The 24791-nt window shown below is 39.8% G+C and overlaps 1 protein-coding gene across 3 annotated transcripts in view; it reads left to right on the forward strand.

Moving 5' to 3' along the window:
* The window catches only part of LOC110828980 (acid sphingomyelinase-like phosphodiesterase 3b), a 433816-nt gene that overhangs the window by 101296 nt on the left and 307729 nt on the right, over positions 1-24791 (forward strand). Inside the window, exon 3 of one of the 3 annotated variants that reach the window (XM_087343675.1) lies at positions 20432-20500. The exons of the other annotated variants lie outside the window; for them this stretch is intronic. Coding sequence (XP_087199801.1) covers positions 20432-20500 — 69 coding nt within the window. The remainder of the gene's footprint in view (positions 1-20431; positions 20501-24791) is intronic. 3 annotated transcript variants of the gene reach the window in all.

Genomic DNA, 24791 nt, shown 5'->3' on the forward strand with positions numbered 1-24791 from the left:
CAATAATTGTCCATTTAACAGTGAGGAAACAAAGTTATTCAACGCAATGGGGTTGGCTCTTCACATAGACAGAGCACATATGCCGATAATAGATCTTGATTAAAACTTCCATCGAATTTCTTTTTGTATTTTCTCTGCACTAAGTGCATAAAACTAATGCATTCAGGGATGGTCATATGTGTCTTGTGTCCGCATAATTTAACTCGAGAACCGCTGGACGGAGTTGCGTGAAACATGGTACGGACGTTTTGCTTTTCGGGAATGCTGTAATGTCATACAATCGGTAATACCAACATGGCGGACGAAGAAACTTGTGAGGTGGAATCTGCTCTCGCCTTTTGTAAAGTAGCCTTACCTACACAAAACTAAACTTACTTAACGTAACCTAAACTAAAGTCTTTGTCCTCCTTGTTGTTGTAATCATGGTTATGATTACTTTGGTTGCCTTGTTTACCATGGTTACTGAGTTGGCCACCCCTAAATAAGAACAGTCATGGCCAATTCTGTATAGACACGCCTGTTTGAGGACAGACAGACAGACTGACGGAGGGGCATACATGGGCAGCCCTGTATGTTTCGTTTTCATGCACTCTGTGCAAAGAACACGTAATAATATTAATAATAATAATAATAATACGAACGATAACAAAAGTAGAATTTGTTGGCCATGCTCTACACAACATATCATTGAGGTCATCAAATACATAAAAACAAGGCGAGCGGAAGAGATATGCATGCATACATACATACATAACACACGTACGTACGCGCGCGCCTCTGACCGTCTGAGCAACTATTAGCTTTTGAAGATGAACTTCGCTCCATGCACTTTGAAAAATTATAACTGAGAAACCTGAAAATGTTGTAGACCTTCGTGATTCCACAGGAAAAATGCCGAGCGTTAATGACATTACCAGGTCTGCATATAAGAAGATACTGGAAGACGGTGTAAGTAGGAAGGATTAGGAAACGTCGCCTATGAGGACGCGTGTGGTAAGAATGTGCGGTTGTCCAGGTATGAGGACGCGTGTGGGGTGAGGCAAATCTCCGAGTATTCTTCTTAACAATCGAAAACAGCTCCTGGTACCTTCTGATAAGTCCCAGAGTTGGTTTGGATACTGAGGCGAAGAGAAAATTTTGTTATCTCGCTATACGAACAGGCTGTAGCCAGTCGCTTCACTGCCTGAGCTATTCCGGTGACTGTGACTTGAATTTTGTGGTAGTCGTAACTCCAGAACGTTTTGCGTAATTGATTGACAGAACATAACTTACTTTGTATGACCATCCTTTTTAAACTCAACAGTCTGCATTTATGCAATCAGTAACGGGTAACATGTGTTTCTACTTCGTGCAAATGTCAATTCGTGCTGTTATTTTATGACAGAGTACTTTTCAAATCGTGATTTACTATACTGTGTCACGAGAATTTTGCATTTGTAAAAGCTTCACCCTATTTCTACAACATACCAATACAGACTACAATCACAGCACATTGCAGTTCCCGTGGGTTTCCACCTGCCAGACCTACCCTCACATTCTCACCCCTTCCCATCTGTACTTACATGAATATTACCACTGTACAGCCCCAAACCTATCCTTTCATGTCACCCCGTGCTACATTGCATTGTCGGCTAGGCTGTCTGAAAAGTTGAGAAATTTAGTGGGTTCAAATCCAGATGGGGAGGGCGGAGTAAATCAATGGCACAGGACGGACGGACGGACGGACAGCGCGTGCCGTTGCATTGCGCAGTGGAACGATTTAATGCTCTGGAATATGTATTTATGATCTAAATGTTGTCATTCAGACAAGCATCTGTCTGCGTGCGGTGAACATAGCATTACATGTTTTGGCGATTAAAAAACTGCAATTTGAAACGTTATACATCCAATGAATATTCATCAATGGAAAGACATGCTGAGGGCAGATACGAGTGTGAACGAGTGAGCCAGGTGCCCAAGGGCGGACGGTTTCCTGTCGGAAAAGAAAAATTCCAGCCGACCAAAATTTCTTACGGACACTCTCTTTTTTAAAATAACATGGACAGGTGAGTCAGTAATTGACTGACTTCCTTTTCTTATGGACGTGTGAAATTAATTTCCTAAATATTACCCATGTAATGAACTCTATGGTAGGTCTAAATAGATTCTTGGTTAGTTATGGTTATACGAGGTGCGATCGGAAAGTTTCAAGACTGCACCTATAAAAACCCGTACACTTATCTCAGGTATTAAATTCATCCATCACCCTTTAAGTAGTTCCCCTGGGAGTGAACACAATGATCCCAGCGCCGCTGCCAAGCCTGGAAGCATCCCTGGAAATCTTTTTTTGTCAGCCTGTCAAGCACCATCTGCGATTCTGCCTGAATCTCTTCTATCGTCTCAAATCTCCTTCCCTTTAGCTGAATTTTCATCTTTGGGAAGAGGAAGAAGTCACACGGAGCTTAGAAAGGAAGTTGGAGTCGGTTCTTGCAAGATCTTTGAGCTCCTGACAAACGAGAAGTCGATTCTGCTTCTGGTCCTCAGACAGGATGCGTCGCATGTGGAGTTCTTCCTTTAGAATCAGCTGACAGGTCCCATAGCCTATCCCAACAATGTCGCACAAGTCGTTGATGGTACGACGTCGATCTTCGTGAATGGCCTGCCGAATCTTCTTAACATTTTCGGGCGTTGTGCTCGAAGATGGTCGTCCAGAACGCTCGTCATCATCGACAGAGGTTCGGCCATTTTTAAAACGTGAATGCCACACAAAAGTTTGTGCACGACCCATTGCGGACTCCCCAAATGCTTTAGCATTTCATAGGTTTCCGTAGCCGTTTTGGTGAGTCTTTGGCAAAATTTGATGCACACGCCATTCCGAAATCGCAGGAGTGTCGGTGTAATGCACTACCAAAACGCCCGTAACTAAGAAACAAATGCTAATTCGATGATGCCGGCTGGCACACGGATTCACTATGAATGTAGACCGCACCCCCTAGCGGCAGAAGCTCGTACTACATCCGGTTCGCCCTCTATTGACACAGTCTAGAAACTTTCCGATCGCACCTCGTAGAATTGTTCAAGATATTTCCTGTTTATGGAGAACTCGACATGTCATCACTTTTACATTTCTTGTATAATTTAAATCCTGTGCACAACTGTAACAGTATTTGATAGAATATTGTTCTGTAAGTGTATTTGTCTGCGTCTTCAAAATGTTCTCTGCTCATGTTTTCCAACTAAAATCTTTGTATAAATTTCTTATTTCTCCCATGCATGTTACGTGTTCTTCCATCTTATCATTCGTGACTTAATCACGCTTGCTATATTAGCTGAAGCGAAAAATTGTTACACTTCTCACAGATACACGACCACGTGGTTTGTCACGCAGAATTACAGAACGACAAGGAATTTTCATCCAATAATTTTGGCAGTGATGTGTTTACTTAAAGATTATCTCATTTGTAATTATCGTTGTACATTCGATAGTTACCTTGTTCTTTCTGTAGTGCATGAAACTAATACTAGGATAGTAACTTTTAATAGCCCATAATTTATTGTTTCCTTCCGTACTTTTCTGATTATATACCTGCATTTATACTCATGTTTTATTCCTACACGTGATCATTAAATAACCAACAGCTTATCGTTTTTGTACACTGGAACTCAGTGCTAATAGTTCGCAACGAACTTCCGAATTCCTTCTCATTGCGCGTTCTCTGCACGAAATGCATAAACAGAACGCATAATGTGCAGGTCGTCATTATGTATGTATGTCTGTCAGTCGGATAGCCAGCCAGTTATTCAACCGATTTTGATGGCACTTTGATACTTACGATCTGGCTTGACAGAAGGATTCTGGGTGAGTTGAGTTGTGATACATTTCAGTCCAGTATAACCCCTACCTTTTCCATGTTGAATATTATCGATTTTGTTAAAATGACTTACTGTAAAATTATTTTTGCATTGTATAAAATATAAGCTCGTATATCATTAGATCTTATAATGTTATTCAAAACATTTTCCATTTGTTTATTATTCTATTTAAAGAAGTACACGGGAAAACGTGTCATCTCTTTTGTTAGTTGCTTTTAGCAATAGATTCTTATCTGCACAAAATGAACATTGAAATCAACAGGTTTTGAAATATCACATTCATTTGTTTATTTAGGCTTTATTTAGCGACGGTTTAAGCAGCGAAGAACAGAAAGCAAAATTACAGAGAATGCATCTGGAAATATGTGACTCCTAACTTTCCACCCTTTCTGTAGGGGATTTATAAATGACGTCATCTTTCTTCTACTTAATGACCTGTTTAAGACTCGTTTTAATCTTCTGTAATGGCCTTGTGTCTTGTGCTGTAATGTCGGACTTATTGTTAATATTCTCATCTAATATTGTCTTCTGTGTATGTCAGGGTTACATTTCATCCGGTTATTCCTATTAGATTCACTTTCAGCGTTGACATTACTCTTAGATGCTATGACGAAGACGTGTATTTCTTAGTAACTTCTAACGTAGGCTTTACATTTAACTGTTCCGAATTTCACGAAGTTCAGATTTTAGAAGTATTTAAAAGGTTAAATATTGGAGGATTTGTGTTCGTAAGTTGGCAAAACTGAGAGATCTTGCTTGTGTTTTACCAGTCCTTTCATTTAAGTTCGAGCTGTTTCTTTCTTTCTTCTCCGGATTCGGAACATTCTGACTGGCCAACCTTTTAAGTTACAACTTAGAATATAATTATCATCGTGATGATCTGAAATGATTAATATACTTGCCTTACGGCACAGAATACCGAGTAAACCATTTTTAATTTTTAAAAGAGATTATTTGAATCTTCAGTAGAAGTATTATGTAGTCTTATCAGATTTTTACAGTATAAAATTGCAGCATAAAATTCAAAGCACTTGATTCAGCATCAGTATCACGGCAGATGAAATTTTTTTTGGCACAAATTATGGAAGACAGCGAGATTTATCGTGCCACTGTTTAACGGTGGGACACTAATTTATTTATACCTTCGCGTTTATAATAAAACTATACTGTAAACGAAGATTTCCGTCTTCTGGGTTGTTGCGCTGTGTAGTCTGGTTGATGTTAACCAACGTTTCAGAGGTCATACTGCCTCCGTCATCAGGGTGATGAATATCATCACCCTGATGACGGAGGCTGTGAGAACCTCAAGTCTTATATACTGTAAACCTTCCTATTTTTGTTTGTCCGTAAGTTTATTTGGCATTATTATGATAACACATGGCGTCTTTTATGTACAACGTGCTAAAGGCACTATTTATTCGTAAGTTAACACAGCGTCGGTATGGGAACATAATTCATTATCTGTGGGTGACATGTCTTTATTTCTAAAAGGAAGCTAAGTATCGTAGGCCCATCGATGCAGCCATACATACATAAGATAATTCATGTTATAAAACGTTTGTTTTTCACATCACCAGATGAGTTTCAGATAAACTTTTATTTTGTCTAAATACCAAAGGGGAACAGTTTAAAGTACAGAGTCTGTATATTAATGTTAGAAGATTAACTTATAAAACCAAAGCTGAGTTTTTAGTAACAACTTTCAGATCTGGTGGTCACATTTACCCACTGACTTTCGGGTAAATAGGACAATGTACAGCCTTCACGTTAATTTGATACAGCACGTCAGGTTGGAATGCAAAACACTACAGAGAAAAATATTTGGGAAGGCCTAGCGTAACGAAAAATGAACTGGGGATAATTTTTTTTTTCCATCGAGTACGTTGTATTAGCTGATTTTCCTTTTAAGGTTCTATTCAGTCGAATTTACCCTCTACTTTATATCTTGATTCCAGGGACAGTTTAGCTCAATTCGCGAATTATCTTAGGTCGAGAGATAGCCGTTTGGTCTAGCGTAGGGTTAATTCTGTGTGTATCATTACCGGTACTCTTCCTTATCGCTGCCCTTCAGTTGTTGGGTTAATTACATTCACAAATGATTTAAATCCGGAAAATCCATGCTATTGTTCTGCTCAAAATCGTTTGTGTTCCCGTCTCTGGCCCAAAGGCCTCAATGTGGAAAGTATAATTTTGCTTGTACGTCTATAAAGATGTTAAGCTTGGTCTTTATCACCGTAGGGGAAGAGATTATATTCTGTACATAAGGGAACATATAGTTAAAAGTGGGAGCCAGAACCACCAACATGGAAAACAATTGCTTAGGTGCTTCATAATTTGTAATCTTTACAAATATTTTATGATTATAAAATTAATGAGATTTGATGAGACATGCAGCACGTATCTAAAAATCAAGAAATAAATATTTAACTCCGAAGGAATTAGATAAAGATTTGAGGGCAGTATGAAAACTCGTTAAAATTCACGGTATCAGAGAGTGGGCTTGATTCAACTGGCTTACGATCTTGTCCAGTGGCAGATTTTCGTATGGTTCTATAAAATGCTAAGAATTCACTACGAAATTCCCCTTATATTAGGAGTTACCCAGCTTCACTGGTGTTGAAACACAAGCCTGTAGGGGGAAGATTCCGCAGACGTAGCGGTATTTAGAGGTAGTGTGTTTGCGGTAAGAAATGCTATTACCATTTCCGTGTGAAATGTCACCGCTGCGCTCCCTTACTGTAACGACCACTTCATTAAACCGCGAGTGCACTCAGACTTCGATTTAATCTGGAGTAGATACCCTTCGTTGTTCGTCTCATACCAGTTCCCCGTTCAAATTGCACGGAACTCCGGCAAGACCCAGGATTCGATATTGACCTTTTCGTGCTTAGCCAATAAGCCTACAGCTTGTCTGTATAGCCTATATTTATTAGTTGGTAATTGGCCTTGTAATCCTGGGGTCTCGGGTTCGATTCCCGGCGGTGCCCGAATTTATAACTTGTGTTGGGCAAGGCCGTGGTCTAGGCAACACGGAGTTTTCCTCCGTGGCATCCCAACAATTACTCCATTCACACACAGAAGAAGGCAATGGCAAACCACTTCTGGATCATCTGCCAAGAACGTATATGAACAGGTCCCAGTCCGAGAAAAGTATGAAAGGATCCTGTTGATATGGACCTGTCGTCAGACAGAACACTAAATAATAATAAGATGAGGTGGTCTAGCGGTTAGAACGCTGGCCTTGTAATCCTGGGGTCTCGGGTTCGATTCCCGGCGGTGCTCGAATTTATAACTTGTGTTGGGCAAGGCCGTGGTGTAGGCAACACGGAGTTTTCCTCCGGGGGCTTCCCCGGTTTCTCCGTGGCATCCCAACAACTACTCCATTCACACACAGAAGAAGGCAATGGCAAACCACTTCTGGATCATCTGCCAATAACGTATATGAACAGGTCCCAGTCCGAGAAAAGTATGGAAGGATCCTGTTCATATGGACCTGTCGTCAGACAGAACACGGAAGAAGAAAAAAACTGAGTGGGTTGGGTATGTAGCACGCATGGACGAGCTGAGAAAACATAGAATTTAAGTGGATTGATTAGAAGGGAGGGAACCACTTCGGTGGCCGAGGCGCAGGTTAGGGTATCGTAGTGCACTTTTACGTGTGTAACTTTCACTTGTAGATATGCCGTTCGAATCCCATTCGCGACTCGATGTTTTTAAAGTAGCCTTTAATTTATGTCAGCGGTTGGTTAGTTTTTTTTAACAGTTGACAGCAATTAGGTAAAGACTCTTCAATACCAAATTAACGTTCAATTTCATCCTTTTTAGACCATGTCCTTTTAAAGATATATCCCCCATGCATGTCTAATGTTCCACCCATATTTTCTCTTTTAATTTAACCAACTTAATAACATTCAGAATACAGAATTACATCTGTCGTCACTCTCGACTGAGCTGTGATATTTGTGTTTGAAGTGTGTATGATTTTGCTGTGACTTTGAAGCATCGGATGCCACTTCATCTATACTCCCCAGTGCAACTATATGCGACGATGCTTGAAAAGAGAACGAACAGGACAGTTGTTACGTGTGTTAACAAATAACGAGTTACGTGATCTTCGTATTTTTTTTCTGTCTTATTTTGCGAAGTACACGTTCCGCGATATTTTCCAAAACAGTGACACTATCAGGATTAAAGGAAATCAACCGTTGCGATAGAATTTATCGCCAGAGGCATTTATAAATTCTGAATACCTGGAAATCAAATATAAATGTAAATCCGTATCATTATGAAATAACCACAAATGAAAATATTGGCGAACAGGTATTTATGTGACAGGCGGAAATGATATTAAGCGTGGGAGTACTGTGTATCACAGAAACTAACCTGAAAATTTAGAGATAAAAAACAGACACTGTGAAACATAAATGTTGTGTATGTTCATTTCATTACCGGACTACAGGACATAATCATATAAAGGCAAGTGAAAATCATTTGAAAATGTGGCAAAATTCAATTACTAAGGAACAACCGGAAAAAAATCAAATAGCGTGCAGGAAGGAATTAAGAGCAAACTAAATTCATGGAATGCGTGATACATTATAGTTCAAAATATTTTGCCTTCCCATCTGGTGTATGTAAACGTAAAAGATCAGAACCTAAGTTGTAAATGTTGTGTTTTATGAGCGCGGGACTTGGCATGGTAGGTTAAGGGATGAATACGGATTTAGAATGGGGTGCTTAGGAGAATATTTAGATCGAGGAATAAATGACAAGACAGTGAAGAAATTGTACAGTCATTAGCTCCATAAGTTGTACTCTTCATGCTAGTCGCTGTGATGGTAGAGTCAGCAAGGACCTCTGAAAAGTCTGTAAACTTCTACCAGACTACACGGCGCTACAACCCAGAAGACGGACATTTTTAGACGGTCATATTATAATTGCTTTGCCTGTTGGGATGCCGTGAGTGTGTCTGCAGCTGCGAAGTTCTCCCGCGTAACCACACCACGATTTGCATTACCGAGTCGCGCACGGTCTTCGACATTTTATGTGCACTTATTTAATGTAATTACTGACTCATGAACTTTTCATGTACTCATAAACACACATCACATTGAACCGACATTCTGCAATAGAATTTCGCTCGTTGTCTTTTGTCTGAAAGAGTCGCAGATCGCTTGTCAGTTTTTTGACGTAAATACGTCTATAAGGAAGGGTCATTCGGCAAAAAAGTGTAACAAGTGTACCTAGGGAACGTCGTGTTTACTCTGAATTGTTGTTACCTAAGAAACGTCATCTGTTTACTCGGTATTGTTGTTACCAAGGAAACGTTACATTACATTTCATTACATTACATTCATCTACCACAGACCCATCTTAAGCGTAACTAATTCAAGTTAAATAAACAATGTCTTAATCAAACTTTACGCAATTGTAAAGCATGTATAAAGGAAATATTTAGAATAAAGCAAATATATAAACTTCCTTTCCGTATAGACGTATTTACGTCAAATTCCCCGGAACCTTGGTTCCACTGACAACTTTTTTCGTGTGTCTCTGCAATTATGTCGCCATTTTATGATAATACGCTGTAGTCCGTGATGACGTTCCTATCCGGGCACTTGATATTTTCGGTATAGGACGTGTGAATAGGGACAAAGGACGACGGACGAGCAGCGTAAGTGCAATGTTTCCTGGAGGCTAGCAGACGTGATATTTTTATTGTTCATCTTCTGCTTTTTATGATTAGCAGAAGCTTGGTGTGTTTGAATTTGAATACGTATTGCGAATGTGTGATAAATGTAATACATGGGAACCGCGTTCATGTGCGTTACAGGGTAGCTCGTGATTTCGTTTATTTTATTGTCGTCAGAATCCTATCTTGAAAAACAAAAAAGGCTGAGCTACATATAATGGTAGACAATTTAGTTCGCCTGCTGCATTGTCCATCCGTGCTTTCTCTCTGGTTATCACAAAGAAGGGAAATATATCTACTGCTTGCCCGAGAGGGCCCTCTAGCGGCATACTTATGAGTTTCACGAACTGCGGTGGTAGGGCCCAAAAGGGACGCTTCATGGCGAGCGAGGTCGTGTGGGCATGTTTATCTCAAAAGCGACTCAACGAGAGTTGGGTAAAATTTGAAGATGGCTGTCGTCTGGGTTGTACTGCCGTGCATTCTGGTAGGACGTTACCGACATTTCAGAGGTGCTTGCTGCCTCCATCAGTAGGGCGATGGGTTTTTTTTGTTGTTGATAGTTTTAAAGCGATTTAATATTTCCTCCTGTCTGTCCAGTAATAACTATCTGTCTTAGGTCTTCATGAAGTTGGTTACTCAGTTCCTCAAGAGGGGTCGTTATACGTTAATAGTCGGAAAAGCGTAATATTGAGTGCTGGAATTAGTCAGTGTGGAATACCCTTACGGTTTTGCATCAAACATGAGGAAATGAGTAAGTGTATAGCTGATCGCAGTGCACATTTCCGACACCATGTGTAACATTGTTTTGTAAGCATAAAAATTACTGTGAGTCTAATTAAGGACCTACCAGACTAACAGCAAGGTTATGGTAATGTACTGTGTGGTTGAGTCTCTCGCACAACTGAAGCTGGAATTAGATGTGCATGAATGACTGGAAGAAGGAAGCTATCCCGTGATGAGAAGTCGATTTTAATCGCCTGAGCGAGGATACGGCTACTTGTAAAACTTTACAGTTTGAGTGGAAAGGGGGGGGGGTGTTAGCGGACGGGCCGGTATGAAATAGTGTTCTCCTAGTTCCTTACCGCAAAGTAGATCACTTCGTTGCTATTATTGTGTGGCCGACTAATGAAGCCGTGGGTGAACTGTTGCTTCGTCTGGAAGTTACGTCTTCCGTAATAAGGAAGGAAGCCAGACACAAAGACTTCCCAGGGTATTATGAGTTGTACTTTGTCCTGGTCGACTGTCTATGATCTTAATGGGATACGAAAGTGCGTCCGTTCACAGCCCCACAATGAGATTCACTGATCCTCTTTTTACGGAAATCCATGGTGCAACGTGGTGTTCACACAAGAGCCCGCCATTGGTGTCTATCCTGTGCCAGATTATTCCAATCCAAAATCTCGCACACTATAATAAGTTCATCCCGTCTAGGTTCAGGTATTATTTAATTAATGCTCTCGTGTCAGCTTTTCCGGTTAAAATTTTGTACGCGTGTACTAATCACTCCCGTGCTACGAAATTTCATTTATCTGATTTGGTCACCATAATCCTCTTTTTTGAGAGTACAGTTTTTTTGAACTCCAGTATCCTGCTTCTTTGCATCTCTTCCCAAGTCCTTAAATCTTGGTTTATCCCTCAGTGTGAGAACCACGTTTCACACAGAAGAGACAATATTATAGTTCTGTGTATTTTAATCATCGCGTTTTTAGGTACGACGTTTAAGGCACAGCATTCAGAACTTTCGGTAGGAAGTTGAGAAGGCAAGTTAAACCCGTGCGTCCCATCGGACCAATTTTGAAATTTGACCCCGTAACTCCGGCTGCATCATTAGGTTGGAAAGTATGGTTTCATTGAGTGTTAAAGTTTAAGTGGTTCATATGATAAATTGTGGCCGGTGTAATAGTGTTTAATTTTAACTCATTTCCATCTTAATTTGTAAGGTTATATAAAAATATAGGCTTATCATTTTTATCACATAAAACAAAGAACATTTTAACACATTTTTTATGGACTGGATCTCCAGCGACGTCTGTACCCTGAAGGCGAGGGCAGACTTGGTTCTCGAAACGTCCCCCCCCCCCCCCGTATTTTAACCACTAGAAACGGCTGGTAGCCCGAGGGAACTTTCTTGAATTTTTTAATTTATCATGCATCCGTAAGTATTTTACTTTAGATATAATTAATTGATAATGAGCCGGGATAGCTCAGTCAGTATAGTGACTAGCTACGGGCTGGACGACCGGGTTTCGATCCCCGACGGGAGCACAGCATTTTTCCTCTAGCCTCTGCTTCCAGACCGGCTCTGGGGCCCACCCAGCCTCCTCTACAATACGTACCGGGGTCCTTTCACGGGGGTAAAGCCGGCCGGGGCGTGATGCTGACCACTCACCCCCATCTAGTGCCGAGGTCAAGGAAGAGAGGAGTTATACCTCGACTCCCCCCCAAGCGCCTACATGGCGTATAGTGGGACAAACTATAATTAATTGATATGTTTCGGTTTTACTGCAGCCATCTTCGGGCTTGTGTTAAACTGGTTTAAAAGCAGCAAACATCTTTGTTGTTCTAGTAACAGCTAACTGGCTATTATCATTGTCATACAATGTGTATGAAGTTAATTAAAATACATTTACAATAATATTTTTTGTATCAAGATGAAATGTTGGATAGAACAAAATTTTTGTAGGATAGATGAGAATTTTTGTTTGCGTTATTTCCATCTGTCAAGTGTTTATTCACCTGCGTCTGGATTTTCGGCTGGTTCTGTCATAGAATGAGTAACTGTGGTTTTTTAGTTGTGTCAAAAGAAAAATGCTCTTCTTGTGGAGATCGTTGATGTCAAACTACTTCTCCGTCAACACAGTCAATACCGCGTTGATTTAACTGTAATATCAATGCTCCTACTGAGAAAACAGTGTAAATAAATAGCATCTTCTTTATATAGTTGTGTGTATAACTTGCAAAGTTCGGGTCCGAATGTGTTTCATGTGACATAGTTGTGGTACCCGTTTATAAAAAATGTTATTCTTTCATGGCAGAGGACCGTAATTTTCTGCTGTACAAGGTAGATGGAAATCACCTCGTCTTTGGATCTCGTAGTCTTCTATCCTCAAAGACGCTGAAAATCTTTTTTTTTTCTCCATTCTCATGGTCATAAAACCTTACGCCGCCTATTATCCTCACTACGTGTTCCTTAAAAAATTCTTTCATCACCTATTTTTTCCGAGCCACATACTCATCTCTTATTGGATAGCAGAAAGCTTTTCCGTTCCACCAATCAGTACCATAAAATCTAAATTTCCTCCTGCTGCCTGCTGTGACTGTTAGAAAAGTCCAACCATTATAGTTCACCCTGACTATGGCATCTGTAGTGCCACCGAAACGTTGGATAATTTTCATCATTCTACACTGCTCATCCCCGGAAAGCCCAAGATTTTATATTTTTGCGGAAACTAAATTTTAGCTGTTGTTATGTTTGGGACTGACACGTAGTCTCTCGCGGTAATAGAATAACATATTTTGGGAACAGTGCTGATGGGACAAGCCCAGAATATCTGTACCTACTTTATACCCATTTCAACTACCTGCTACTTTGCCTGCTCTGTGTATCCAGAGAAGTTGGCCGGCGGACAACTTAATAAACAACATTCAGGCATAATGGAAAATACGATGCACAACAGCTCCACTGCTATGAAGTCCAAGGAACGCCACCATATTGCCGAGATGTTTAACGTTAATAGAATTGTATAGAGGTGCCAGAAGACCTCGCTACGCGATAACATCTTAGAGCTTAGTATTAGGCATCATGTGAGGTGCGGTGGCATGATAGAGTTGTTAGGTTGGCAGTTGCCCCAGTAATTGGGGGCGAGTTCATTAGCACGCTTACAATCATCGCTCATGCAACCTGCGCCACTGCCGTCATCTGGAATTAAACATCAAATTGCAGTTACCGTTTGTAGTGGTATCGTCCGGCTAGGTCGGCGTCATCCGTGAATAATTCGACGGTCTGATTAAACCGTCCACCCACGTTATATCCGTTGGAATAACATAAATTAAACGATGCTGTTTAACAAGACATTAAACTCCATTACGGGAACGCGTGATTGTTCCTCTATGAATGTATTTGACGACGGTGCTGTGTTACTAGGTCCTTTGTTTTTGACTATTCATTGTCAGTTTAATATTGTTATTGTTCGTTGTTGAAGTTATCTTAAAATATCCCGTTTTGAGAAAGATTATATTTCGCTCTGCTCACAAGATGCCATTGGGTGTTATCTGAGCCAGATGTTATTTGTAAATTTAGCTGGTAATTATTTTCGTAAATATATTATATTATATATTTTATTACACCTAATTTCTTTAAAAGCCATTTTAACATTATCTTGTTATCCACGTCTACTTCTCTTGAGTGGTTCTTCCGTACTAAAATTTTGTAAGCATTTCTTATCTGTTCAATTTGTGTTACATGTTATGGCCGTCTCGTCTTTTTATTTGGCGATCTTTATAATATTTGATAATAATTACACTTATTACCACAATAATATTACCGAAGCAATGGCGAAAATTAAAATGCGTCCTTATTGTGTAGAACAGTAAACTCTGAAGCTTTGTTAATTAAACTTAAAGTGTACATCGACTAATAGTCCTGACTGCTGAGTGATTAATATCTCAGACTGAATGACTGGCCGTAGGACACGAAGCAAGGTCAGGAAATTTGGTCGGCAGAACTTTTCATTGCAAGAGAACTTGATCGCCTGGAGACCTTCTCCTGTTTGTTCCTGGGTCGATAGTAATAGGAACTCCTTTTCTCCAGCCTTGTAATTTGGTGTTCCAGTTTAAACAAAAATATAGGAGCTTGTTTAATGCAGGAACAAATCCCATTAGGCTACATTAGCGAGAGGTCTTCTGCAGCTGATGCCAGCGTCGGATAGAATATGCTGTACGAGGTGCGATCGAAAGGTTTCCAGACTGCGCCTATAAAAACCCGTACACTTATATCAGGTATTAAATTCATCCATCACCCTCGAAGTAGTTCCCCTGGGAGTGAACACAACGATCCCAGCGCCGCTGCCAAGCCTGGAAGCATCCCTGGAAATCTTTCTTTGTCAGCCTGTCAAGCACCATCTGCGATTCTGCCTGAATCTCTTCTATCGTCTCAAATCTCCTTCCCTTTAGCTGAATTTTCATCTTTGGGAAGAGGAAGAAGTCACACGGCGAATAAGGAGGGTGCGGGATGACGGCCATGGTGTTTGAGGCCAAAAACTGCCGAACTTTGAGGGCGGTGTGCGCTGGCGCGTTGTCATGATGCGTCGCATGTGGAGTTCTTCCTTTAGAATCAGCTGACAGGTCCCATAGCCTATCCCAACAATGTCGCACAAGTCGTTGATGGTACGACGTCGATCTTCGTGAATTGCCTGCTGAATCTTCGTAACATTTTCGGGCGTTGTGCTCGAAGATGGTCGTCCAGAACGCTCGTCATCATCGACAGAGGTTCGGCCATTTTTAAAACGTGAATGCCACACAAACGTTTGTGCACGACCCATTCCGGACTCCCCAAATGCTTGCTTTAGTATTTCATAGGTTTCCGTAGTCGTTTTGGCGAGTCTTTGGCAAAATTTGATGCACACGCCATTCCGAAATCGCAGGAGGGTCGGTGTAATGCACTACGAAAACGCCCGTAACTAAGAAACAAATGCTAATTCGATGATGCCGGCTGGCACACTGATTCACTATGAATGTAGGCCGCATTCCCTAGCGGCAGAAGCTCGTGCTACATCCGGTTCGCCCTCTATTGACACAGTCTTTAAACTTTCCGATCGCACCTCGTATGCTTGTGGGCTGTGCTCCTCCGAAAATTTAAATGTATACACAATACACGGCTGTGTAACGCAATAATTATTATACCGGAATTAAAAATTGCTTAGTATTTTGTACTCTGTACCATATGTCACCTGGATGTTCAAAGGAGTGTGAGAAATGTAGACATGTAGTACGCATACAAAATTCGAGATCCTTGAATTGAAGAGAGCATTCTGAAGATCTAGACGTAGATGGGGGTAATATTATATAATATAAATTATGTGGCTAGATAGCTTTCAGATTAGTCTAAGTTAGGTAAAAATTTAAAGTCTTATAGTGACAGTTTTGATAACAGTATTGTGCTGTGAAGTCTGAATAGCCAACCCAAAAGAATAAATCCCAATCGCGAGTTAGCTTCAGCCACTTCACTTGTGTATTATACTTTCTGCTGTGCAACGTAGCACATGAGTTGGCGTTCTGTCCTGGTGTCTATCAATTGGTCGAGTCCCGCTTGAGTCCACATTTCCAGTCTGAAGTAAATGAGCATGTGTGTTTTTTCCTTGTACTTATAAGTACTAAGAAACTTAATAAAATTAAATTCGAAATTGTAAGAAAAAAAATGATTTACGTTTTTATTTCAAGCGTATCCTGACCTTCCCACCATTCTGTACGTTACAGATTATTATTATTCCATCTGTTCACCACTTTACAGGGTATTTACTTCTATGTACCCGAAAGAAACCGTGACCCTGAGGTACATAGTGCAGCAGCTATTTCCGAAATATATTTTGTTTATAACATGTGTTACATGTATTAAGTTATTATTACTACTATGCTAATGTTGTCTGCAGGGACTTGGACATATTCGAGGCGAAAATTGTTACACTTCATCACATTCTATAATAGTCTAATTTCCTTAATTTATTTAAATTATTATCACAAATATACTAATGTATTTAGTAGTAATTTTCTTTGTATATTAGCGTCCTCCGTACTAATGTATTTTTATATTGTTAGTTATTACCTTTCAATATTTATTAGTGTTCGTGTTCTCATTTCTTATGTTGTATCTGTGATTGGCTTTCCAGCTGTTAATACAGCGCACTAATAATAAATAATTGAATTATTATTATTATTTTGGCTGTTGCCAGGCACTCTAATAAATGAATTCAATTGAATTGAATTATTATTGTAAGTACTGATAATGCATTTTGAATAATTTCGCTTATAAAGATCCAGCTTAGCCTACCTGTTGTTTTTTTATGGCTGTGAATCTTAGTCTCCCATGTTAAGTAAAGAACACAGATTGAGAGTGAAAATAAGGCCCTCAGATAATATTTTAAAGTAAAAGAAATGAAGTGACAAGAGGCTGGAGAAAGTTGCGTATTGAGTAGCTCAATAATTTGTAGTGCTGACCAGATGTTATTAAAATGACCAATTAATGGACGGTGAGATGAGCGATACGTGTAGCGCGCATAGAGCCGATGGAAAATTCGTATATAATGTTGCTTGGAAAGCTTAAACGGCAGAAACTACTCCAAATATCTGTAAATATGAGGTAGAATAATATTAAAATAGGTGTTAGGGAGAATGTGGATTGCGTCTACGTGCTTCGGGACAGGGATCGGTGTCAGGTTCATGCTCCTTTGGCTCCATAAAATGTAGGGAATTTGTTGACAGCTGAGCCACGGTCAGTGTCTCAAGACGGACTCTACTCCAAGCAGTTTTTAAGCAAGCAACGTTAATTATTTCGTATATAATCTTATATTTTATCTTCGTTGCCATGTTTGTAATTACTGGCTTACAAACAATATTTTGTGTTTGATTTATAGATATGTCCATGATGTATCGTTGTTAAACTGAAAGCTAAATAAAATACTCACACAGCCGCCATGATGTTGTTTTGTAGTCCGTAAAGAATTGTCTGTACAGTAGTTGTATATTTTCAATTATTTATTACCATACATAATTTTATGTCCCTATATGAATTGACTGTAATGTTTTTCCCACACCAAAATTTCGTGCGTCCACCACGTTGTTATTAACGACTATAAAATTAAAAAAAGTACGATGATATGGTTCCCTCCAGTGGCGCAAAATTCATAAAAACTTCAGAGAATCCCAAGAAGGGGGAATTTTTCTCAGAAATGTTGGTATACAGCCATAAGTATACACGTTGCAACAACCTAGAACCTAGAAGAAAAACACGTTTAATCGTTCATTTTATTCTCGTCGTGCGAAATTTCACTTCCGTGGAGTTTTCAGTTAGTTTCAGCAACAACAAATATTTAACACTTGTAAGTGCGTTAGGAGTACAGCATGCCCCAAGTGGACGAATTTAATAGTTATAGCACTTGTGTTCTGTGTCTTCGTTAGTTAAACTGCCCATATTTCAATAATAATAATAATAATAATAATAATAAAATTAAACATTTAACATTTTCGAGATTTATGAACGCATTGTTTGGTATATGTATTGGACACTTTTGAGAATTAAAGGAAATTTGAGCAAGAAAAATTTTAGAATATTCTTTACTAAATGTGGATGCATTTAAGCGAGGGAGAATGTATCTCAGCTGTAGTCACTGTAAACTCTCAAGGTTTTCTCCAACAGAAGCGAGACGCAGAAGGTCCCTGGCTCCCTCTTGCCAATACATCTCGCAACAGCCACGCCAAGTGTGTTATTAAGTCGAGCACCATTCATGGAAGGCTCCTACACTTCATAAGAAAGCTTCAGTAAAGAAGTTAATAAGCTGGTGAAATTGAAATTGATACATCAGCAGTCTTCACAGAAACAAAATTATTAAATAGAATGAATCGGACATCTTACAAATCGTACTTGAAGCAATGTATGGATGAGTTCAACCCTACGTGAGTTGTCATTCGCTCTGCCTACTCTTATGCAGGGGCCTGTGCAGAAAATTCTCTTTGCGAACACACTTTTCTCCTTGTATTTTTAACAAACAGTACCTGTCCTTCCTTTCACAGTACACGTAACCACCCTCCTACCTTTTCAGTTTCACTGTCTTTTCCGAAATACGTATATTTCTATTATTACGAAAAATGTCGCCAGCATTTATTTTCTTTTTATATAGATTCAACAAAAGCTAAGTTGGTGAAAAATAATTGTGTTCGAACAACCGATGTCCGAAGACTGCACTTTTATTATTGTCTGATTACCTGGTGTTCTGCTCTGTTTGACATATGCAGTAGATTCCCACGCTGTTTCGCTTGTTAAGAACTGTCATGTTATTTTATATAACTTGCTACGAAGCTCCTACAATTGTATCATATATAAGATACAGTTCGTGTACGAGGTGCGATCGGAAAGTTTCAAGACTGCGCCTATAAAAACCCGTACACTTATCTCAGGTATTAAATTCATCCATCACCCTCGAAGTAGTTCCCCTGGGAGTGAACACAACGATCCCAGCGCCGCTGCCAAGCCTGGAAGCATCCCTGGAAATCGTTCTTTGTCAGCCTGTCAAGCACCATCTGCGATTCTGCCTGAATCTCTTCTATCGTCTCAAATCTCCTTCCCTTTAGCTGAATTTTCATCTTTGGGAAGAGGAAGAAGTCACGCGGAGCTTAGAAAGGAAGTTGGGGTCGGTTCTTGCAAGATCTTTGAGCTCCTGACAAACGAGGAGTCGATTCTGCTTCTGGTCCTCAGACAGGAGCCTTGGCACAAACTTGGCTGCGATGCGTCGCATGTGGAGTTCTTCCTTTAGAATCAGCTGACAGGTCCCATAGCCTATCCCAACAATGTCGCACAAGTCGTTGATGGTACGACGTCGATCTTCGTGAATGGCCTGCCGAATCTTCGTAACATTTTCGGGCGTTGTGCTCGAAGATGGTCGTCCAGAACGCTCGTCATCATCGACAGAGGTTCGGCCATTTTTAAAACGTGAATGCCACACAAAAGTTTGTGCACGACCCATTGCGGACTCCCCAAATGCTTGCTTTAGCATTTCATAGGTTTCCGTAGCCGTTTTGGCGAGTCTTTGGCAAGAGATTCAGGCAGAATCGCTGATGGTGCTTCACAGGCTGACAAAGAAAGATTTCCAGGGATGCTTCCAGGCTTGGCAGCGGCGCTGGGATCGTTGTGTTCACTCCCAGGGGAACTACTTCGAGGGTGATGGATGAATTTAATACCTGAGATAAGTGTACGGGTTTTTATACGCGCAGTCTTGAAACCTTCCGATCGCACCTCGTATCTTAATAATATTGAAAGGCAACTTCCTGTTGTGTATATTGGCCGTTTAAATTTTATATATACCGTCAACACAGGGGGGCTTTAAGTGTTGTACTGGAAAGGATGCGTAAGGAGGCGGTCGTGGTGTATTTTAAGGCACTGTCCAAGTGGTTGTCGGGGACAACTAAGGTAGGCCCTCAAAACGAAAACTCATTCAAGATATCCGAACTCAGGGATCAGATTTAAACCTGAGACCTCCCGAATACGAAGTGCTTACCTCTTTACCACAATGTCGGTAAAATGTTTTTCAAAAGTGCATATGTAAATATAGTCGAAGCACTATAAGATGATTAAAAACATCGTTTGATGTTACGTGAGGCAGACCACGATATTGAATGTACCACCGGAAACATTGAATTGAATTACTGAATCCCGGTTTTCTCTTTCCCTGTCTTGCGAAGTATTATTCATTGGAACAGCATCTTCGAAGTCTTCTGTGTTATATATCAAGGGCGTTCGAGGTACAGGTTCAGAATCAGATTTGAAACCTGCTGTTCTCTCCCTCTTTTGTACTCATATTAGGTGAAAGTTCTTCCATGATGCTAGCAGCCAAAATAAAATTAAAAAGACTGTAATTTTTAAATGTATCGAACCAAAGTCCACGGGATCTAAACCATCAGTTTTATCTCACCAAGTCATAGCTGTAAGTCCGACAAGTAACACGGAACATTTCTTATAAAATAACACCATTCTATACGCCCCAAAATCGAGAACGTTTTTAGTAATATCAGGCCTTTAGTAAATTATCTACTAGTGAACGTTATGTCTCCTGGGCTATATTAAAGGATAGCATATAAAATTTCATGTTTTGTTTTAGCTATGTGTATCTTTTGTTTCAGGTAAGTGGAACTTCCCTCTAGCCTTCGAGTGTGAACGGTATTCCTGGTGGCGACTGCAGGAAGGGCAACGTAAGACATCCTTACTTCATTTCTGACCTGAGAGATTCTTTTTTCGTTTGTCCGGGTCTGATACAAATGCCCAACGTAATGTGTTCGTAATACTTTGTGAGTTTTCGTGCTATTTTAATATTCTGTTGGAGCTTTCTCTCCTCCTGTTTTATTGTAATAATGCTTTTACCTTGTGTTCATTTGTAATTTTTACGTTTTCAAGAAATCACGCCTCTTTTCAGAGCCCTCTTAGCAGAGTTTGAATGTCTGTTCGTCCATGTGCCTGTTCCGTGTTTAAAATTTGGGTCCAAATGCGTAGTGGACAATTATTGGCTGATTATTTTGAAATTCGTTATGAACATCACGCAGTTTAAGACTTTACCATCTTGGTATATTTTAACTTTACGTCAATAGTACCACCATGGTGGAACATGGTACGAACTTCTGATATGGAAGTGACACTAGCGCGATGTTTAGTGTACTGACGATTTTAGAAAATTATGCACTGTTCATTGGATTGACTATTTAGGAAATTATATGGTGGCAGCTCGAAATATTATGGTTTGCTGTAATCTGACGCTGAAAATGTATTTCGTGACATGTTGTGTAAAGAAATTCTGCATAATATATTTACGTCTGGTTTTTCCGCGATGTGATGATTGTGAAAATAACATATTTTAAAAAAGTGGTTTTGGCCTAAATAATTCATTCATTTTAAAACAGTTACGTTATTTTTTAGCCAGAAGTTGTCTTGCTGTTCTGGCTTATCTCATTCAATAAATATTCATGTCGACAATTCCGGTATTTTGTTATGAAAATTGTCTGAAAATAACTAGAATTTTCGGACCTGCGTTTACACGGGTCATCGCTTAAAGAAGGATATTCTTAAAGTATATTTTCTGTTACGAAATGTAATATCGACCAGAATTTCAATGATAATATGATGTAGTTCGCTGCGTTTTGAACCTTCTGGTATAAAATTTCTTGAGTGGTCTCTGGATACCACGCAGCACATTAGGCCGGTCGGTATCCATTTCCTTCCCATGTGTGCGCCGACATGTCTGACGTCACGTTGTTGATGGAGTGTGTGATTCGAGAACGTGGAGTGTTAATGTCCGGTACACTTATAATTGTTGGAAGGACAGACAGGAGTTTGGACAGAGACGAACAAACGAGCCAACGTCTTTCTGCATCTCTACGACATGGCATCGAAATACTTCTCACGTGGGTAGATATGGACGCCCTTGGGGCGTGGTTACAACGCAGGAACTCGTGGAGCCCGAGCAGCGACATTACGATATATAAAATATTTCGTGCACACTTAAGGATGGAACAAAAAGAAGGCCGAGTTAAATTTGTAGATTGAAGAAAAAATGTGTCCAGTGAATCTTTCTGCACCGAGTATTTCTTGTTGGAGAATTGGTCTAAACAATTGTTTATAGATATAATATTTCACGCGTTCTTTACGAATCTGGTACAACACACATCATAGGTTTAAGGTATTTCATCACGCATTCGTGACAGGTTTTCTGTTGGCCTATGTGCCTGTTATGCATGCAATTTACAAATTGAAAAGGGGATAATACTAAACTAACCAGTGAGAGCAAACTCTATTATGGCTCTCCACGCCATATTTGAATTTTCATTCGCTCTTGTTGTAGACATGCAGCAAACAGCTGTACGTAATTTTGTGTTATTTTTGAGTTTGACTGTGACTGTTGAGTCCGGGTTACAATGGCGTGGTGTTAACAGTAATTACCCAAACACGTGTTAAAATAATTCTAGCGTTTTACTGTTCAGACAATTCTATGAGGTCTTTGTCAATGTGAATGTAGCCCAGAACCAAGTACAAGACTTATATTATCAGTTCAAAATTTGTCGCCCAAAAATAACATGTCTGCAAAATCTGGGCTTTATTTTTTTTTTTTGATGCAGTATACAAAAATGGCATCTGTGGTACTGTTGTCATCGAAATATGACTCTGTACACACACACACAGTTTTTCACTTAACGTCGAGATGACACAGACTCCCCCACAGAGCCTAATGTAATGACAGCGCAGTGTATGAGCTTTGTGACGTCACAGGACCAGTGACAAAGATATTTAGAAGGAGAAAATGAGAGTAGTACAATATTTTGTAGTTTGTATCTTTGTCATACTTCCCTACGTGCTCAGTTCCGAGTGTGTTCTTGGCACTTTGCTGCAGTGTTTTATTTATTTATTTAGAATTTATTTAACAACGCTTTTTCAGTAGTTCAGACTACGTCCGAATAAGGGGATAGTGAATAATGAATTGGAAAGAATGTGGACAAAGGCGGTCGTGGTCTAATTTAGCATACTAACCCGGCATTTGTCTGGAGGGACTGATGAAAACCACGAAAACCCCAGTCAGGATAGCCATTCTCCGGTGTTGTTACTGACATTACGATAGGTTTTGAAACAATGCACAACAGCTGTTGCAGGGTTTTGGTGGCGATGTTGGAGGGTGAGTTTTATTCTAAGGCGTATTAAAATATATTAATCTCACTGTAATCCAAGAAAGAAAATACGGATCTACTTTATATTAAATAGCGTGTACAGCTTGGAGGCTGTAATATTTAACATACAGGCTACGACATTTTTTTCTTTTTTTATTTTACTTGTGGAAATATTAAGTAGGGGTCGACATAGATTTCTTCTCCTGTGCTTAGCGTCTCTCTAGGGACGGGTCTGTGCGTAGTCTGTAAAAACGAATACACAAACTTACTAATCAGCAGAGGGCCTGGGTGAATATCAGGACATTGAACTCTGTTACTGATTAAATCCCTCACTCATTAACTCACAACCAAGTCATTCAGTTACTAAGTGATTTACTCAGTAATTTTCTTAATCACCCAATAAATAAACTGACTTACCAAGTCACTCAGTTACTCTTTGAATCATTCTGAGCCTAATTAATTTACTAGATTAGAAAGTGAGTTAGTAATTGATTTACTCAGTAATTGTCTTTATCACATAGTAAATAGTTGCTGAACTAAGTCACTCAGTTACCCACCACTGAATCATTCAGAACATAATTAATTTACTCGCTTGGGCAAGCCACTCAGTTACCCAATTCCGAGCTCTTCCCACACTCCATGGTGACTGAGCTGAGAAAAAACACACGTTATTATGGAATCCGGGAACTACATACAGCGACAGTCATGTGTGTCGTGACACTGAGCGGTTTCCTCTTTCGACAAATACGGCCCAAAGTCATGCATTCTCTATTATTCTAGGTAAGCTTGTCGAACATAATGTGTGCAGGTTGTTGGAAACGTTCGGTTGTTGACAGGCGAGAGAGGACTTAATGAGAAAGCTTGTCATTGTAACGGTCTGCTAAGGAAACGCCTTATAAACTAAATTACTAATATTGTGATAGAGAACCAACATGTACTGGAAGCCGTCAGCGGTTACTCACGTTCCTTTAATCGATTTCCTGTCCTGAATTGCTCAAGGATCGAACCTGTGCCGTTGTATTTATTGTGGCCCTGGCATCTATATTTATTCCTGAAAAACCTCTTTTGAAAGTAAAAAAACAGAAGTTAGAACGGTGGAATTTTATATTGATTTCCCATCAGAAACTTGTGTTCTGTCATGCCTCGCTGCTGAATAGATATAGCACTGGTTTGGCAAAGACGATTGGACGAGACGTGTGTTGGATGGATGGCCGCTTATTCCCTCTGGACCCGCCGGCCGATAGAAATTCTGTCTGCTCTGCCCCCAGGGGTACAGACACACGTGGCACACATATTTATTTGCTAGGAAATAAGGCAAGAAACCTTGAAATTGAAATTTGAATAGATCCCTTTGTAAATTGAAGGAAATGAAGAAGAAATATATTAATGCTGGAGGTTGTATCTCCTGTTGGTGGTACCAAAGGCCTTCTAATCCATTCGGGCAGTAGCAAAGGCTTTGCTGCACTGACATGTAGTCATCGTCTTAAAGTGTTCATTTCATAAGTCAGTGAAATGAACATATAATAAAGATGGCTGTGAAGTTTGGAATTAAAACAGGGAAGCCTGGAAGCTTGGCTTGATGTTTTATAATGACAAGACTCAAACTTCGCTAGGAATTATCTTCGCCCTAGTCATTTAACGAAGCTTCTAAGAGATTAGTTTGACATCGCAAGAACAGTTGTGTTTATTTCAAAGCGAACTGAAAGAGATTTGATTTATAAACGAACCTAAGACATTACACAATTGTTTCTATGAACACATTTTCATTGTGAATTATTGTGCTTTTTCTTTGTTTGACGAGAACAATACTGAGGAACAAAATGAATAATTCTGT

Source organism: Zootermopsis nevadensis, unplaced genomic scaffold (genome assembly GCF_977971745.1).
Source record: "Zootermopsis nevadensis isolate Lab colony 2312 unplaced genomic scaffold, Znev_1.0 Znev_ptg000006l, whole genome shotgun sequence".
Taxonomy (NCBI): domain Eukaryota; kingdom Metazoa; phylum Arthropoda; class Insecta; order Blattodea; family Termopsidae; genus Zootermopsis; species Zootermopsis nevadensis.